This window comes from Morus notabilis, unplaced genomic scaffold, assembly GCF_000414095.1.
Source record: "Morus notabilis unplaced genomic scaffold, ASM41409v2 Scaffold125, whole genome shotgun sequence".
Taxonomy (NCBI): Eukaryota; Viridiplantae; Streptophyta; class Magnoliopsida; order Rosales; family Moraceae; genus Morus; species Morus notabilis.
In genome coordinates, this window is record NW_010363325.1 from 350,756 (window position 1) to 369,401 (window position 18,646).

Here is an 18,646-nt window from a genome sequence, read left to right on the forward strand (position 1 = left end):
ATAACTTTTAAGAGATTATTGAACCATAACGGATATGGGGTTTCATATGAGTACATAACTTTGTATAAAGGTAAATATAAGTTATTAACCTAGGAAAGAAGCTAGGAAAATGAGTCACAACCAAGCCTTTTATTATTATTATTATTTTATTAAGTAGCTTTCGCTTTTATTTTTAATGAGTAGAAGAATAGAAGTAAAAGATATAATTTTTTAGTATGTGTTTGGAATAAATGAACTTAATGGGTCAAAATAATTTTTAAATTTTTTAATAAGTAATAAAAATGTTGAAATGAAGTTTATAATGTCCTAATAATAAGACTTTAGTGTAAGTTTTAAAGTCTACTCAAAAATAATTTTTTAAAACTTATATTGTGGTTTTAACTAAAAACTCTACTAAAAAGCTGAAACGCTTCGACAAATCACGTACACTTCCCAAAACAACTTTTGGAGACAAAAAGTAAAAAAAAACACAGATTTAATAAACTCTCCCAAACATACCCTAACTATAGCAAGATTTTGTCATAATTTCCTTCCCATACTGCAAGTTGTCATCAGTGTTATTGATTTATTTTACTTTAATTAACTTTATATGGTGGGCTGTACAAATCCTCCTGTTTGTTCACTTTACACAAAGTATGAGAAAACTTCACTTTGTTTCCCATTTCTTCTCGGAGAAGCAGGAGAAAAGAAATAAGAGGGGTTTTTTTTTTCTTTCTATTTACACAAAACGGTGCGTTTGATTGATGTATTTGTGTCATAATTTGAAACATAATTTGTGGTTCGTTATAGTATTTTCCTTCACAAAAAACACCCGTAAATCAAGAATAATTTTGAATAATAATTCTGAATTCATGAACTAAACGTCCATAAAATGACTTAGGAAAGAAGATCAGATTTGAAATTAGGCTTTGCCTCACTCTTAAACTGGCTTCTAATTAACCATTAAGCTCGCAGCAAAATTTAGATTAAAAGTGAAAGTTGAAATAGTACGAAAATTTTGTAACTATAGGAAGTATCATAATGTAAGTGACTGAATTTTGCATTTTCTAATTACTTAATACAGATTTATACTACTTATTTTATCATGACACGTGATAGTGCACTAACACTTGACATTGTGTTATGGTGAAATATGTCACCAAATGAAATTAGGTGACAGGATTATCTGCATTTTATCTAACTTAGGATTAGGATTCGTGTTAGGAAATGGAATTCTGTAATAATGCATCTTCATTTGCATCAAATCATATAAGAATCAGACCCATTAAATAATACAAATCTCGTAGAATATAGTATAATAGTTGCAATTTTTTTTTTTTTTTAAACCCGCTACAGAATTTCGGTGAGGAAAAAGTCATGATATGAACTTGGGCTTGTATAAGTATGCGTATGGACTTGGCCGAATTATAATTCTAGAATTGAAACGTGGTTTGGGCATGAGAATAGTTCATCAATGGTTTAATTGTATAATGACATCTAAGGCCTCGTTCATTTCACCGATTTGAGTTTTCAGTTTTAAGTTTCAATAGTAAAAAGCTCTTTGAAAATATCACGTCTAACCTTTTCTGCTACAGTGAAAAGCTCTCAGAAAATGTTACATCTCAACTCGAATTGAAAACTTGAATCCGCGAAGTGAACGAAGTCTAAATAACTTATTATGTAATTACATTATTAACCTTATAATGATATTTTAGTTTTTTACGTAATCTAGACGTTTATCTACCTTTTTCCACATTTTGTGGGATATCTACCTTTTAAAAAAATTAAAATCCAAATAAAGAAATTAAGATATCATTGAATCACAAATTAATTAAATTGCTTTTCACAATATAACAGTATTTGTAAGTTTTAAAATTCAAACCATCAAACAGGATTAAATTTAATTAACGAGATTTTAACTAATTAAGTCTAAAAAAATAATATCAATATTTAATATTTTAAATCTACCAAAATCTTTCTAGCTCATGTCATTAAAATACAAGCAATATTATTATAAATACGATCAGAAGCAATATTGTGCTCTTGTTTTTTATAAACAATTGTTCTAGCCCATGTAATTAAAATACAAGCAGTGTCATTATCAAAACGACCAAAACACTGCAAGTATCAGTACTCACATACCTAACAATGAATTGTTTTAGCGCATGTCAGTAATATACAATCAATTTCACTGTGAAATTGATTAAAAACTATATATGCAAAATCAACAAAGGAACATATACAAATAGCTATAGATATAACAAATAGCCATAGATATAATTACAATGTCGTTAATTTAATTACACCAGTGAGCTCTTTTAATTAATGAAGGTTCATATATTTTGTTTAATGACAAACTAGGTTATATCATTATAATACATGCTCATAAGAATAATGACATATCAATAACCTCTAAAAAAATGTTGTAGGAGCCAATATAATTGAAAAGGATTAAAAAACAGATGAATTACGCGATAATTATTTAAATTTGCAAAATTAGAAAAGATTATTTAAAAAAAAAAATAAAGAGTATTGTATTAACGTGTTAAAGTGTGATTTAAAATCTTGATGAATTAATTGAATCATTTTTTTAGCAATTCAAATTATGAGAAAAATGTGGAAATTAGTTTCTAAAAAAAAGACAACAAAATCAATTGAAAGGACGTTTTTGAGATGCTAAAAAGTATAGTTCAAAAAATCAGCCATAAATAATATTTGTAAAACTAAACCACAAATTGGACTCTAAAAAAAAGTGTTACATTGTGTAATTTTCACTATGGACTTTAAGTTAGCTTGGGCTGGGTATGGACTTTTGGTTGGGCATGGGCTTGGATAAGTACACATTCGGACTTGGGAAAAACCAGCAAATAGACTCAATATGGTTAAAAAATAAGAGTAATATATTTTCACCCACTAAATTCATTAATACACCATCAATTCATAATTTTTGCTTATTATAATTTTACTCTGCACTAAAATTACATTTAAACTCATTAATATATTCCTCACATTAACTATAAATAGAAATAGTATTATTTTCAAAGAAATAAAAGAGCATACACTTAATAATTAGTATGTTTTTTAAAAGAATAAAAAGCAAAACCCCACGTCTATAGTCAAAGCCAATTTCATCTGCATAAAACCTAAAATATTCATTTTTTTCTTTGTTCTTAAATGGTATTTTATCAAATATTTTATTGGCATTCATTTTATTTTGCGGATATGTAATAGTCCTTAAATATCATAGGAAAAAAAGAGGAGGAGGAGGAGGAGGTAAGATGAAGACAATTAAATAAAAGTAAAAGAGACAAAAGGGAATGAAGAATTGCAATAATTTTAAAAAGGAAATACAATATTAAAAGTTGAGGTGGAATATATTTTTTTATAAATTAAATCAAGATAAAGTGAGGGTATGAGAGGGTTAAATTATGTATTATGTAAATTGTATCTATAAAATGATAGATTTTTTAAATCTTTATTAAAAGAGTGTTAATGATCGGGAGAAATTTATAAAATTTTAAGGCATAAATGTAACTACTCTAAAAAATACTATTCATGTCGCTCAACTAAAAATTAAACAATTATTATTTAATTAATAAGAAAATAAAAGGTCATGTTATATTATTTACAGTGATATAAATAATAAATCTCAATAAAATTTGACTATGTACTTTTCTCTTTGGACTTATGAGACGTTTGGTTCGTGGATTATAATCATATGATCAGAACCATTTTGGATTTACTTGTATTTTTTATGAGAGAAAACACTGTAGCGAACCATGAACTATGATTCAAATCATGGTTTGAATCCTCCAACCAAACATCTCCTTAGACTCGGTCACTCGGATAAATGTGGTGCGTATTTTGTGTAAGAAATGTTTTACATAAAAGCCACAGAAATCTCTCAATATGTCAAAAATGCCCTTGTTAGTATCATAGACGGCAATCTGCCCAAGTACTCATGATCGATCCTTAATTTCCTACCGTGATACTGAGAGTAGTCCATCGTGACAATACAAATTCTGGTCACCAGCAGTAGCCTATTCATTGTGCTACCACTAATTTTCTCACTATAATATTTTTAGGCCCGTTTAGTTCGCTGATTCGAGTTTTTAATTTGAGTTGAGATGTGACTTTATATGAGAGTTTTTTACTGTAGCAAAAAATTAAATGCGACTGTTTTTTAGAGTTTCTATTGTAATAAAACTCGAATTCTAAACTCAAATCGGTAAAATGAATGAGTTATTTAAGTACTTACAAGAAGGGATGACTAGAAAAAAAAGTATCTCAGATTCATGCCAAATATTTTAATATAATGATAGGCTAATTTAGTTGCAGCAATCTCTTCATTTATAGAAGTTGCTATTATAGTAAAGGCTTTTATTTTAATAATGACAATTCGTGATTCCCATTAGAAAATATTAAATAATGTAAACCACAAATTCATAAATTTTTACCATTCATAAATTTTTCTCTATCAAATACCTGATATTTTTGGTTTTTTTTCTCTCCCTTTTTCACTTTACCACGCATAAGCTACATATTTCCTTTTTTTTTTTTTTTTTAGTTTTATCCTACTAACTTTAAATCTGATTGAAAAAAAATAAAAAATGAAAAAGATACTTATGTAGATTTTATGATTTTAAATAAATTCCAAACGATAGTGTTTGTTTTTCATACTCTCTAAAGAAAAAACAGAGAAATACTAAATACATACTCTTTTTTTTATGCTAATTTATTATTTTGACATGTATTATCTTTACTTTCTTAAATCAACCCACTTTCTAATAGGTCACCTTTTTAAACAAATTCACAAAAGTGACATCCATCCTATTTAATCTTCCCCACATTAACACAGTCGTGTCCCGGATCCCCACATTAATGGATTGTTTAGTTGAGAGATTCGTTCTCCGATTCGAATTATGATTCATGATTTATTACAGTATTTTTTCTCATAAAAAATACACGTAAATTAAAGATAGTTCTAATTTATGAACCAAACGTCATATAAGGAAATTACTGAGCAAAGAGTATATCACGAGCAGTACCAAAAAAAAAAAAAAAAAAAAACACATTAACACTTATATATGAGGAGACTAAGCAAAGTATATCACGGTAAAAAAAAAAAAGGACACTATAGCAAACTACTTAACACATTAACGCACAAAGAACAAACCCCACTACTAAACAGATCTGCGCACAATAAGCAAAGACTTGCGGCAGCAACAAAAAATAATCATCGAAAAAAAAAGATGAAAAAGCTATAGCAATAGTTTGTTTGGTTTCTACTTCATTGTTTTTTTTTGCTAAGTAAATAGTTTCTACTTCAATTGAATCTTCGTGTTCGTTGTCAATAAAATTGCAACACAAAAATCTTCCAATAATTCATATGTGCCATATGAGCAAATGATTTCTCTCTCTCTGTTCCTTTTTTTTTTTTTTTTTTTTTTTTTTTTTTTTTTTTTTTTTTTTTTTTTTCTCTCTTTTTTTTTTTTTTTTTTTTTTTTTTTTTTTTTTTTTTCTCTTTCTCTTTTCCTGCTTTCTCTCATTTTATTGGAATTTACTGGAATGTGTAAAGTCATTAAAGAAACTTATAAATATGGAATGAAGAAAGAAAAGTAAAGTGACTGGCGTTTTTTTGTAAATATCAAGTACAAAAGAAAAAGGTGTGAACGTGGGAGAGAGGAGTTAAAAGGAGAAGGATGACACCCGTATAAATTTATTTAAAAAGTGTGACTTGTTAATAAATGAGTTTGTTTTTAAAAATTTAAGCTGACACATATCAAAAGGGTAAGGTAATATCTAAAAAAGAATCTGTATTAGAGTCTGGGTTTAACATTTTTCAAATAGAGAATTTACAATAAATATCAGATTTGTAAAAGGATGGTTTTATATGCACCCTCCTTTTATACTCCACACCCCATAGATTAAAAATTTCTATTTACAACCCTTAAATAAAAATGACAAAAAAAATAATAGATTGAATTATATAATTAAATTTTATTACAAAAGGAAAATTAATAATAGAAGGTCCTTTTTTTTTCCCTCTCCACACACCCCCTAATATCATATTGGCAAATTATAAATGATTTCTATTTCAAAAATCTATAGGAAAATCCTAATTTCTACCATTCAATCACTATTCTAAAAAATTACATGGGTGCATATTAAATTTTCTTTAGTATTCTTTTTCGTTTTATTAAATTATATGTTAAATTTTCTTTGCTATTGTTTCCTAGTTCAAGAAAATTCTTATGTAGATACCGCATTTTCACAAATATATTGGCACGTTACTAGAAGATATTTAAAATAAAAGAAGAATGGGATAAATTTATCTCCAGTTGGAACAAGTTGGTCTTATCTTCTGACGAGCATGAATATGTGCAAAACCTTAGTGCATTACAAAGATAAAAAGGGATGTGAAGAGTAAAAAGGTGGAGGTAGAAATAAAAGACGGGGGTGTAAATAAAATTATTCTTAATAGTTAAGGGTAATTTTAGAATAATAAGAGTGTGTAAAAAAAATTTAATCATTTTAAAATCGTGCAGTATCTAGTTAGAAGAGAGTGTGAATAGGGGTGGCAATTCGTGTCACGTGTCGTGTTTTGATCATTTTTTTAATTTGCAGTCAACCCAAACACGACCCGTGACACGAAATTTTTTAAAAACCGCAACACGACCACTTTATGAGTTGACACGACACGACCCGAAAATGACCCGTGACACGAAATTGACTCGTGAATCCGAAATTGACACAAAAATTGTATACTTTTATTTAGTTTTTTACATATTAGAAATAACTTAAAATTCATAACACACTAATTACAATAACATCCATTGAAATTAAGCAAATAATAATATAAGATTTTGAGTATAACTATCTAATATCATAAGTTCATAATAAAATTTAAAATATAAAATGAAAAATATATGTATTTTTTAGTTTTTTATGAATTTCGTGTCGTGTTCGGGTTAGGCGGGTCCAACCCAAAATTGACCAGTGTTTTTCGTGTCAATTTCAGGTCGACCCGAACCTCTTTTTTTCTCAACCCTAACCTGTAAAATTCGTATCATTTTCGAGTCGTGTCATGACCCATATTGCCGGCCCTAAGTGTGAAGGGTAAAAATAGGGGTGCATATAGAACCACCCTTCGTAAAAATATTGTTAATAAAAAGCATTTTTGAAACTAATTGAAGTATATTGCATTTTTCTTATCAATAGAAAAAAAAATCAATTACACATAAACTCTCTTTTGTCTCGCTTATTCTCTATTTTCTCACGTTTGCTCTCTCATCCTCTTTCGCTCTCCTTGCTTCATGTGTTATTGTGTAGCTTTCTCCATCCACGACTACTCGTTGTGTGTGATAGCGCGACCTCATCATCGAGAAATATGGACAAAATTGGAGAAATCGCGAGAAACAATCCTAACATTGTAAAGTTACAGTTAGGTCGTGAAGGTTCTTGTGATTTCCTTCACCGTCAAATAAAGAAATAAAGAGGAAAAAATTTTGTGACTACCGGGAATATTTTGGGTTTTTCAGTTGCTTGTAAAATCAAATTTATCCCTTAATGATCTTTTTATACATTTTGTTTTAGGTTTACTCAGGAAATACAAATGCATACCTTAAAATTACATTTAATTAGAGAAATTTGTACTTTTTGCAGTCAATGCCCAATTTTTACCTTTGAAATTAATAAATTAATCATAGCGGGGTGATCTAATAATATATGTTTAGAGCAATAAAAAACTAAAGGTCACTACCACTAAAGTTAATTTGGTAATCTCAAAAGTCAATATAGAGTATTGAATGACCAAAGGTACAAATTTGCCTAATAAACATGATGTGATGGTATACATTTACAGTAATAAAAAGTCAATAGCATATTTTCTTTTTTGGAATAAACCTAAAATATAAAGTACGAAAGACGAATAACCAAAATGTTATCTATCTCATCTTCACAAAACTCCTGTCATTATTTTTTGGAAAATGCTTGATACCACGAATTTACAAAACACGAAATGCTTGTTCGGTTATGGTAATATATCTCGAAGGTCCACGTCAGCTTTTTATAAAGTTAAAAAGTAAGGGTGTATTCCGCTGTCAAAAAATTAAAAAAAAAATAACTCGAGTTTTAATTTTATTTAAGTTGATGTTCTTTTAAGTTTAAATTTAAATTTAAACTCGAGTTTGAACTTGAATTTAAGACTAAAACTCGAATTTAAATGTTCCTTTCAACTCGAGTTCAGAAACTCAAACTCAAATTAATGAATAGTATTTTTTCTATTTTTAAAAATGTTAATAACTTTTTCGTTTTACTTCTGATTGAGATAATTTTTTTTCTATGCGTTGACAACGAAAAGACGTATAAAATCTCACCCATATACCCTATTAAAATTTTTCATTACCATTGAGTTTTTATTAAAATACTATTTAAATATAAATTTAAGTTTTGACTCACTCAAACACAAACTCAAAAAAAGATTATTATCTCAAACCATAACTAATGTACACAACCAAACACAAACTCTCGTTCACTTCGCTGATTCGAGTTTAAAATTTGAGTTGAGATGTGATTTTATGTGAGAGCTTTTTACTGTAACAAAAAAGTTAGATGTGATTGTTTGTGAGAGCTTTTTACTGTAAAAAAGCTCAAATTCTAAACTCGAATCAGCGAAGTGAACGAGACCTTACAACTTCAATTTAAGTTATAACTTAAATTCAACTAAAAAATTATACTCAAGTCATACTCTAAAAAAACAAGCCCTAAAACAATAAAAATTCACGAACTATTTCTTGTCGTTCTTTTCTTTCTTTGCTCTGCCTTTTTCTTACACCTTACTCATCCTCTTCAAGTTATCAATTCGGTACTACATCTATATGAAGATCTTGTCCTTCTTATACCACAGTCTTCTCAAGTTTTTTTCTTTTTCTTTCTTTTTTCTTTCTGGGCGACTTTGATGAAATTTGGTTGGCTTCTTTGTTTCATCGAAATTTTAATAGCAAATTGTCCAAAATCTTCAAAAATACATGAAACCCATAAGTCTCACTGAAAAAGGCAGGAAAATGAACAGTGTATATGCATCGAGGATTGCAATTTATGAACAAAAGATAAAAATTTTTCAAAGGGTTTGACCAGTGTCAACCTGCAAGATCCCAAACCTGCAAAATCGAATGATTTCCGGCATGTATTTGAAAGATTTACCATCAGATACGAAGGGATTCTTTTTAATTTTCCATGCGATTTTTCCAGCATTCTGGGTATGATTTTCTCTGCATTTCGTCATAATTCCCTCTGGTTTTGGTTCTGATTTTTCTGGATTGGGTGGGTGAGTTTCTTCCACAACCAAGAACAAGTAAAAGGAAATTACAAAAAGAAACTAATAATAAAGAAAGGAAAAAATGCCGCCTGTAGTGAGGAAATCAAATTAAATGGCAAGGATTGGACTTTTTGGTAATTTCGTATTAGTAGAATGTATGTCCAACCACGTGTCATAACCTTAGGAATTCGTGTTATGAATCACGAAATGGATGTTTGAACCATATATTTTTATTCTTAATTTACGTGTATTTTTTAAGAAAAAATATTATAACAAATTATCAATCATAATTTAAATTATGATATAAATTCTCATACCAAGTATCTTAGAAATTTCTTGCGTGAAGTGTAGACGAACTCTTAGAGTGCGTTTAGTTGGTATATTCGTGTCATAATTTAAATTATAATTCGTAGTTTGTTATAATATTTTCTCTTATAAAAAACACACGTAAATTAAAAATGACTCTGAATCATAATTTTAAATGCATGAACTAAGGAGCGATTGGTTCATGGATTAGAATCATGTGATTAAAATAATTTTCGATTTACGTATATTTTTTGTGAGAGAAAACACTGTAGCGAACCATGAACCATGATTAAAATCATAAAATTTGCCTCGTTCATTTCACCGATTCGAGTTTTCAGTTTTAAGTTTCTACAGTAAAAAGTTTTCAGAAAATGTCACATCTAACTTTTTTTGCTACAGTGTAAAGCTCTCAGAAAATATCACATCTCAGCTCAAATTGAAAACTCAAATTTGCGAAGTGAACGAGACCTTCAACCAAACATCCCAAATGTCTACTTATTTTTTACTCCGCTTTTGCATTATTCTATTTCCCAAATTATCCTTTTTCTTCTTGTTGTTTTTTTTTGGAAAAAAATTTATTCGACCTATTAATTTCACTAATTTGAGTTTAGAATTCGAGTTTTACTATAGTAAAAAATTTTCAGAAATAATCACATCTAATTTTTTTACTATAATAAAAATTCTCACATAAAATTACATCTTAATTCGAATTAAATATTTAAATCAGCGCGGTCCATTCTTTTTCTCTTTTTTTTGGCGGCGCCACATACCACGTGCCATCGTTTCACGTGTGTTTGCACAGCTTGGCTTACCTTTCGTCAATCGTTGAATGCCAAACCAAAACCGCTACTAACAACCACGGTTTCAATTTTCTCTTCTCTGCGGCAGCCATGGCCCTCCGATTGTGTAACCCTCTTCGTTATCCTTATTCTCTCCCTTCAATTCCCTGCAAAACCACCACAACACGCAGATTCTCACTTCGGAGCAGCTCGGTAAACGAATTTGATTCCCGCAAGGTACCGCTATTTCCCTCTGTTTGGTTGCCGAGAAAGATGGAAAAGCTTTTGAATATTAGGGTTGGATTTAGAGTACTTGTTTCTTTATTTTTAGAGAAATCTATTGCAAAATTCGCGCTTTCTCAATCGATGAAGTTTGTAAATCTCTTATGGTCTGTGGAATTTGGAAATTCTTTTCAGCTGGTTTTGGAAGTGAAAGAGAAGCTTGAGAAAGATCATTATGATCTCCCGGTGGGGAGTAATGGAAGAGATGATGAAGATATGATTCTCTGGTTCCTCAAAGATAGAAGATTTTCTGTGGAAGAAGCCATTTCCAAATTAACTAAGGCAATTGTATCCTCGACTACTTAATCATTTTAATTTTTAATTTTATTATTATTTATACTTAACTAGCTCACTGAGATATGGCCTGTCAACAGAATTGAATTGGAATAGTTTTAGGTTTTATCAATGTGAAAAGTATATTGCAGTCAAGTGAGACATTGATTTTTTTTTTTTTGGTTTTTTATAAAATTTCCCTCTTGTGTTATTATTATACTATAAAAGAATTATATAGGGTTATTGGGTGATATACCTAGATAATAATTTTTGGGAGGTGAGCTATCTCGGGACTGAATTGAACCTAAGACCTTGTCGAGAAAAATATAGGGTATGTGTGGTATATGGGTTTTTTATGGATTCAAACTTTTACAGTTTTTTTCACTCATAAAAAATTTGATTTTCAAAAGTTATAATCAAAATCACTGGTTTGAACTCTAATTTGAACCCATATACCAAACAGGCCATATGTAACCTTGCCACCCCAACGTATAATCTTGTGTTTATGTTTATTTTGCCTGTTTTGAAGAATAAATCAGGGGAATTTCTTAATGGAATTTAGGTTTTAAGTTTTTCCATAATCGACCAGTAGAAATGGCGTCAAGAATTTGGAGTGTCTGAGCTGACTGAAGATTCAGTGAAAAGTATGGCTGAAACTGGAAAATCATTTGTACATGACTTTCTTGATGTATATGACAGACCAGTGCTCGTAGTAGTGGCCTCCAAGCATCTTCCTTCGGTGAGTCGTAAACATAAATTATCAGCTCTATAAATTTATTCTTTTAATCTTCTTATCTCAGACAAATGAATAATCTCTATGCATTTCTAGTAGATTCTATGGAGTACCAATGAAATGTGTATTTGAGATTGAAAGCGTAGTAGACTAGATGTGATGATTGATTGCACAGAAGTCTTAGTCAGATTTTTTATTTTTTTGGCTATTCTTGGCATGGATAAGGATTTTGATTGGAGCATAACAACAACCTGTTGCAGGTGCATGATGCTGCTGAGAATGAGAGGCTCTGTGTGTTTTTGATTGAAAAGGCTTTAAGCAAACTACCAGAAGGGAAACAAGAAATACTCGGCATACTTGATCTTCGTGGCTTTGGCACTGAGAATGCTGATCTTCAATTCTTAACATTTTTGGTACTTTGAACAAGTCGCTTGTTCTATTTTCAGTTCTTTATAGGGTGCAATAACTTATTGTTGGTTTTCTCTTCTCTGCTTTAAACTGATTAAAGGATCATGTCATCGATTTTTGGATGTTAACTTTAGAAAAAAAGAAAATTAAAATTGTATTTCGTGTGCACGTTGTGCGCCTTCATTCTTTTGTGATTGAAGATTTCGATTTTTTGTGCTTGTACATTCTTAGTGAAACATGGCCAGTTATTCTGAAAAAAATTTGTTATTTCCAGGTCCCTTGTCTTTTTGATATTCATATAAAATACACAGATATTCAAATTAATTCCCATTGTGTGTTGGTTCTTTACTATTTGCAGTTTGATGTATTCTACGATTATTATCCCAAGAGATTGGGTCAAGTCCTCTTCGTGGAAGCTCCTTTTGTGTTCAGGCCAATCTGGGAGCTTGTCAAGCCCTTGTTAAAACATTATGCTTCTCTGGTATGTGCCCATGTTATGCATCTCTTTTCTTATTTCTTTTTTCCTGCTTTGTCCACAACTGAGCAATCTTTTATATTTCGGTATGAACTTGGGATTGCGTATTCCGTACAGCTAGTGATGTATATGACATTGTTATACGAAGAAATGATGAGAAAACTGAGCAAGGGAAAAGTGTAAATCTTCTTGTATTTCAGTTGAAGCTGGTGTTTGTTTTGTAGGTGAGATTCTGCTCTGCGGAGACCGTGCGAAAGGAGTACTTTAAAGAAGAAACATTGCCGCCCAACTTTAGAGATTGACTAGTATCAAGTTCATCACCTTTATAGAGACAAAACTGTAAATCCTGCGCATGTCGATTCATTTCATTTGTTGAGAGAGAGAGAGAGAGAGAGAGAGAGAGAGGAAACCTTGTAAGGGAAAGATACTTCCAGAAGTTGTTGAACATTCATTCATGATCATAAACAAGAAACCTCCAATCCCATTCATAGGCAAGTGCTAAAAATGAAATGGTGACATATATTATATTGTTCTACCAAAAGATGAAAAAAAAAAAAAGAGGAAAAAAGAAAGAAACAAATGATATAAAAAATTGTTCGGAGAATTCCAAAGGAAAAACAACCCACATATAGCTACTGTAAACAACGAATAAACTGATATTCACCGTCCAAAATTGAGGGAAAAGAAAAGATTTGACACAGATTTTGATATCAGTGGTATTGGGTGTCAGTTTTATTTGGCACCAGTGTTGTCGGAGTGGAAATTCACAATAATTCTCAACTTTCTTGTTGCTCGTGGGTCTAATTAGAACCATGAGATTAGAATTGGTTCATGGATTAGAATCATGAGATTAGAATTATTTTTAATTTATGTGTGTTTTTTGTGAAAGAAGATACTGTAACAAATTATAAACCATGATTCAAATTAGAGAACGAATTCTCCAACCAAACGGACTCTAAGCAATCAAGATATTTAAAAAAAAAAAAAAGTAAGGGTAAAAATGTAAATTCACGAGCAATTAATTCCTAAGAACCAGTGAGAATCAAAATTGTGAAGGCTCGTCTTCTTTCTTCTTGCTGTTAGAGAGGAAAAGCCTGCGAGGAACAAAAAAAAAAAAAAACAAAAGAGATGGAGAATTCAGTTTCTCGGAGGTTGTCAATGGCAATGGTGGGCGTGCTTTGTTTTCTGGGAGTGTGCAACGCGATCGAGTCGCCGCAGTACACAGTGGCTCACTCGGAATCGGAGTTCGAGATCAGACTCTACAAATTATAAACCATGTCTGCTTCTGTTTCAGATATCTCCTTCGCGAGAGCCACCAGAAATGGCTACCACAGGTGAACATCAATATAATCCCTCTCTTCTCTAATCTCTCTCTATATATTTCGTTTTGTTGATAGTTGACCTTCTGAGCGGTTTTGTTTTGTTCTTTTTGTTTTTTGTTTTTTGTTTTTTGTTTTTTGTTTTTTGTTTTTTGTTTTGTTTTGTTTTTTTATTATTTTTACTTACTGTTATATCTGAGAAAGTGTGATTCATGAATTTAAAAGCTCGTAAACTCATAATTTTGATTATGTTATTGTATTTTTTTTAATGAATTTTAAATGTCAAAATCAAAATCACTTATTTAAACTCATTAACTAAACGGCCCTAGGTCATGAATTGCTTTTTTTGGCCGATCAATTGGTAAAAGCTAATACCCTTCATTTATTTATTTATTTGTTTAAGTGAATTCCAACTTCTTGCATATGGGGTTTCAAGTTATATAGCGCAAAATCAAGTTCTTTTTATCTTTTATAATCAAATTACTCGGAAGCTGAAGCAATTTAAGATTGATTTTGCTCGAGTTACTTTTATTGGTTTTTCAGTCAATCATAATATAAAACTGACTTCTTTTTAGCTTCTCAAAAATCTTTAGAACTGCATTGGTTGCTATGAGATGTGATCGGTTTTGGCGTCAATCATTTTTAGGTTGTCTTATAATAATTTGTAGACAATTCAGAAGACACTCAAAAATAACTGTACCTGCTAGAACATTGTGCAAAAGCTGAAAGCATAACCCCATTGTTTTTCTCAATGATTTTCTGTTTGCAATCTCCTTCTGTAACTCAAGTGATTAACCAGTCTTGTTTTCCTTTTCATGTACATATGACCAACCATCCAGGTTGTTCCAGTATATCCAAGGTGCCAACCTGAATTTCTCTCGAATTTCGATGACAGTTCCCGTCTTAACAAGCATAGTGCCTGAGGCTGGCCCTCTCCATTCATCAGCCTACTTTGTCAGCTTCTACTTGCCACTCAAGTTCCAAGCCAATCCACCTTCTCCACTGCCTGAACTTGATCTGAAATCCCATACATGGGATAGCCACTGTGTTGCTGTGAGGAAGTTTTCGGGATTTGCAAGAGACAGGAACATCGTGAAAGAGGCGGAGAAGCTTGCCAACAGCTTGAGCAGGTCTACATGGGCAAACTCTACATCTTCCAAGAGTGGCTATGCATACTCCATTGCCCAGTACAGCTCTCCTTTCAAGTTCGTTGGTCGTGTTAATGAAGTTTGGGTGGATGTTGACTGTTCTGGATTGGAGGGCTGCAATCCCGGTTCAATAGCTACATCTGAAATTCTCTAGCAAAATGATTGGTTTGGCTTGTAATGTAATGAAAATATGGGTTGTCATCTTCTTCTCCTTATGTGTATATATAAGCAATAAGTGTATCCATCTGTATGTCAGTTGTACGGAGAATTCTACGATATCCTTATCGACAGGGTTCTGTTTTATACCAGCAAATCTTTATCACATTCTGTTAGTCAATTTTGCATACTTTTTCAATGTTATTTTGACTACCGTAGAAAGCTCCCTGTAATATTATACTACAATTTAACTTCCGGTGGGTCTTGTGTATTACTGTGCAAATAACTTTTTACTTATCTTTCTCATTTGTAGATGATTTTCTTTCCTTTCAATCAAGAATATTGCATTTTGACAAATGAGAACAAATAAGCCAAATTACTTATCAGAAAAGTAAGAGAAAAATCATACAGTATTGCATTATAACACATAATTGTCAAACCATGTCGAATAAATACCGTCTTTTCAGTATCTTCTAATTTCAACCTAAAAGAATAAATGAATTGATGTTTCACAAAAAGAATAACAATGTACATGCCAAGTAAACGTCTATTTACTTCCTTATAGCTCTAGTAAAAGAATCAGTTAGGTCTGCGTCTTGGATAAATATAGGAATGTGAAGATGTTACCAGAGCAGCACTCTTCTTGCCCAACATAGGCAGCTTGACTTGACTACGATGAACAATCAATAGAAGGCATACAAGAACAACAAATACAAAAATTGGAGAGGACATGATTTTGATGTAAGAGGTCAAAGTTCTATTCTGAGGTGTGGAAGTAGTCAACCACAGAGATTCTCCTTCCACCAGGGCAGCTCCTAGTGTCCACGAAACATCTGGAGGACCAAACCATATCTCTTTATCACCGAGCCGCAAAGCATCCTCTATGAGAGATGCCATGTAAGGGACTCGAAAACAATAATGTCCAGCGTAATATTGGTTTCCAGAAATACTGCTCTTATCAGCCCATGATCTTAAGCAGAGTCGCTGTCCTTTCTCCCAAATCTTTGTCAAGTTGGCTCGTGGACTCAAGTTCAATGTGTCGAAAACAGCAAAAAACCCAGATAAGGCATGAAACCGCAGAGTTCGGTGAGCAAAGGCCGTCAATTTGAGTATGCCACTGCCTGCAGGCCATAAGCAGAGAATCATGTAGAATTTTACAGATCTTACAACTCAATAAGTCCTGAAATATGAAATAGAATGCACTCTAATTCGATCAATGATTGTATTTGACCTATTGTTTTAGAAATGAAAAGGCAGAATTGCACCAATGAATTAAAAAAGAAAATACCAATTACATGGGAATGTTGCAACAATATGCCTATAGCGTTATTTAATATGTTTAATGCACACTAGAAACCGTTGAAAGACGCACAGGTGGTTAAGTTTCAAGAAAATATGAAGCTTCCAAGTGTATGAAGAAGGTATTTGAAAACCAATGTGGATATTACTTACCACTCACAAACGACAACCTCGATTTATCACCTTCTCCAGCTGCTGACCATGGCCAATCTAAACTGCTTGAATTCAAAGCAGCGGCTCTTGCAAGTATTTTGCATTGCTGCCAGTTTGGGGCTCCCACCAGATATAAAGAAGGATATTCTATTTTCTCCATTTGACTAGGATTTTTCCACTCAGCAGCATTTAACCCAAAACAACCACGACAAGTATAGTTCTGCACAAAATCAGAGCCATAGCAAGGATGTCTCAGCTCTAATGTACCGCCACCACTTTCTCTCAGTGCTTCGGTGTGACTAAGCAAAACAACTGTCCTATCAAAAGCCTCATTCAAGCCAAATGCCGGCAAGGAGTAAGCTAAAACCCGATGCTCAATAAAACCAAATTTCGACCTCACCAAGTGAGTGTCTTTTCCTTCACTTTCTACTTCCACCACAACTTGCAATGAAGAACCACCCAAGTCAAGAAGTGCCGAAGTGGGCGACCTTGAATGATTCCTGAACACCCCCATTTTATAATTCAGAGCAACCCAGCCATAATAAGCCTCTTCCTTCCCACTCAACACTCTTATCCAACTCCTCCTACACGAAAACGAACGTTCCTTCACAACATCCTCAACATCCTCCATAACCCGCCTTACATCCTCAACCGCTATCCTTCTTAGTCCGGCAGTAGCCAAAACAAAAATAGGAGTGGCACTATGTCGTTCAAGAGGTACCATCTGTTCTGCCCAAGTAATCAATGGTTCCAAAGATGCTCTCACACCCGAGGAATTGCCAACAAACTTATCCAAACCGGGCTCGGTTTGCATACAATGATACTTACAAGAATTCTTCAGAAGTGAACTCTTGGTTGAATTATCAGGGTAAGAATGCAACAAAATGGGCAATTCTCTCTCATTTTCACCTCTTCCCTCCCATTCATACACATTCACTCTTGTTCCTGTACTACCACAGTCCACAACCACAGTATAATATGAACCTTTAATCACTCTCCTTTGACCTTCACTGGGTTTAAACGAAAAATAGAAACCAACCAATAATAACAACCCAAATAAAAAAACAACGCTTATTTTCACTACCCTTTTGAAACGATTGAATCCCATACTACAAAACTTGTGTTTTGAAGGAGATTTGAGCTCCATAACTTCATTATCAACTTTTGACATGTCCGAATTTGGAAAATGTCTTAAAATCCCTCTTCGTCCTAAGAATTCCCTTTACAATGAACTAGATCATGTTCTAAGACACAAAAGAAAACAAAAATCATTGAAAATGAAATTTTGGCATAAATTTAGAATTTTGATTTGGATTGATCTGAACCCAACAAGCAAAAAATAGAAGAGATCGAGAAAAGCTTACTAGGTTCGACTGCGAAAGGCAAGAAATTCCATGCCGTCGAACTCAGCCGCTCTCTCTCTCTCCCTTTCTGTATTTTCTCTCTGGCGAAGAGAGCGAACAGAGGGGGGAAAAGAAAAACAAATAAATATGAAAGTGGAAGTAGTTGGTCTTTGTGATGTGAATTCGTGTTTGTTATTTATAATGCGTGTGTGTTTGGTTAGAAGATTCGTACCCTGATTCGAATTATAGTTCATGATTTTTTATAGTATTTTTTCTCATAAAAAATACACGGTTCTAATCTCATGATTATAATCCATGAACAAAACGTCTCTGATTAAGAGGAAAAGATTGCATTTTTACATTTTATTTTTAATAGTTTTTTAATTAAATAATTAGTTAAAAATACTAATTGATAATAAGGAGAAAAAATTTAGATTTATGTACTTGTAAATTAAGTAATTAATTATCAAATTAACATGTTAATGTTAAATTTTAATATGAAGAAAATAGATAGACGGTTGATTTTTGGTCACCACCGTTTTAATTTATGGCGGAACTTTCTATTTAGGAAAATGATTGAAATAACTTTTTTTTTACAATGATTAATTATATTATTTTATTATTAATGAATTATTAATTAAAATTGAATAACTATTAATTTATATTGGTTAATT

General features: G+C 31.8%; 2 protein-coding genes and 1 pseudogene across 2 annotated transcripts; 2 read left to right on the forward strand and 1 right to left on the reverse strand.

The window, feature by feature from the left end:
• Positions 1 to 10,372: 10,372 nt before the first annotated feature.
• LOC21397708 (CRAL-TRIO domain-containing protein C3H8.02) lies at positions 10,373 to 13,038 on the forward strand. The gene is made up of 6 exons (XM_010104216.2): positions 10,373 to 10,620; positions 10,801 to 10,953; positions 11,531 to 11,677; positions 11,932 to 12,084; positions 12,438 to 12,560; positions 12,779 to 13,038. Exons 1-6 carry the CDS (start codon positions 10,495 to 10,497, stop codon positions 12,854 to 12,856), a joined length of 780 nt encoding a protein of 259 aa, XP_010102518.1. The 5' UTR covers positions 10,373 to 10,494; the 3' UTR covers positions 12,857 to 13,038.
• Positions 13,039 to 13,667: 629 nt separating this feature from the next.
• LOC21397709 lies at positions 13,668 to 15,429 on the forward strand (annotated as a pseudogene).
• Positions 15,430 to 15,638: 209 nt separating this feature from the next.
• LOC21397710 (probable apyrase 7) lies at positions 15,639 to 18,120 on the reverse strand. Its single transcript, XM_024169566.1, has 2 exons — positions 16,630 to 18,120; positions 15,639 to 16,298 (listed from the first exon to the last, which is right to left on the reverse strand). The coding sequence occupies exons 1-2, from the start codon at positions 17,798 to 17,800 to the stop codon at positions 15,757 to 15,759; spliced, it is 1,713 nt and encodes a 570-aa protein (XP_024025334.1). The 5' UTR covers positions 17,801 to 18,120; the 3' UTR covers positions 15,639 to 15,756.
• Positions 18,121 to 18,646: the final 526 nt, after the last annotated feature.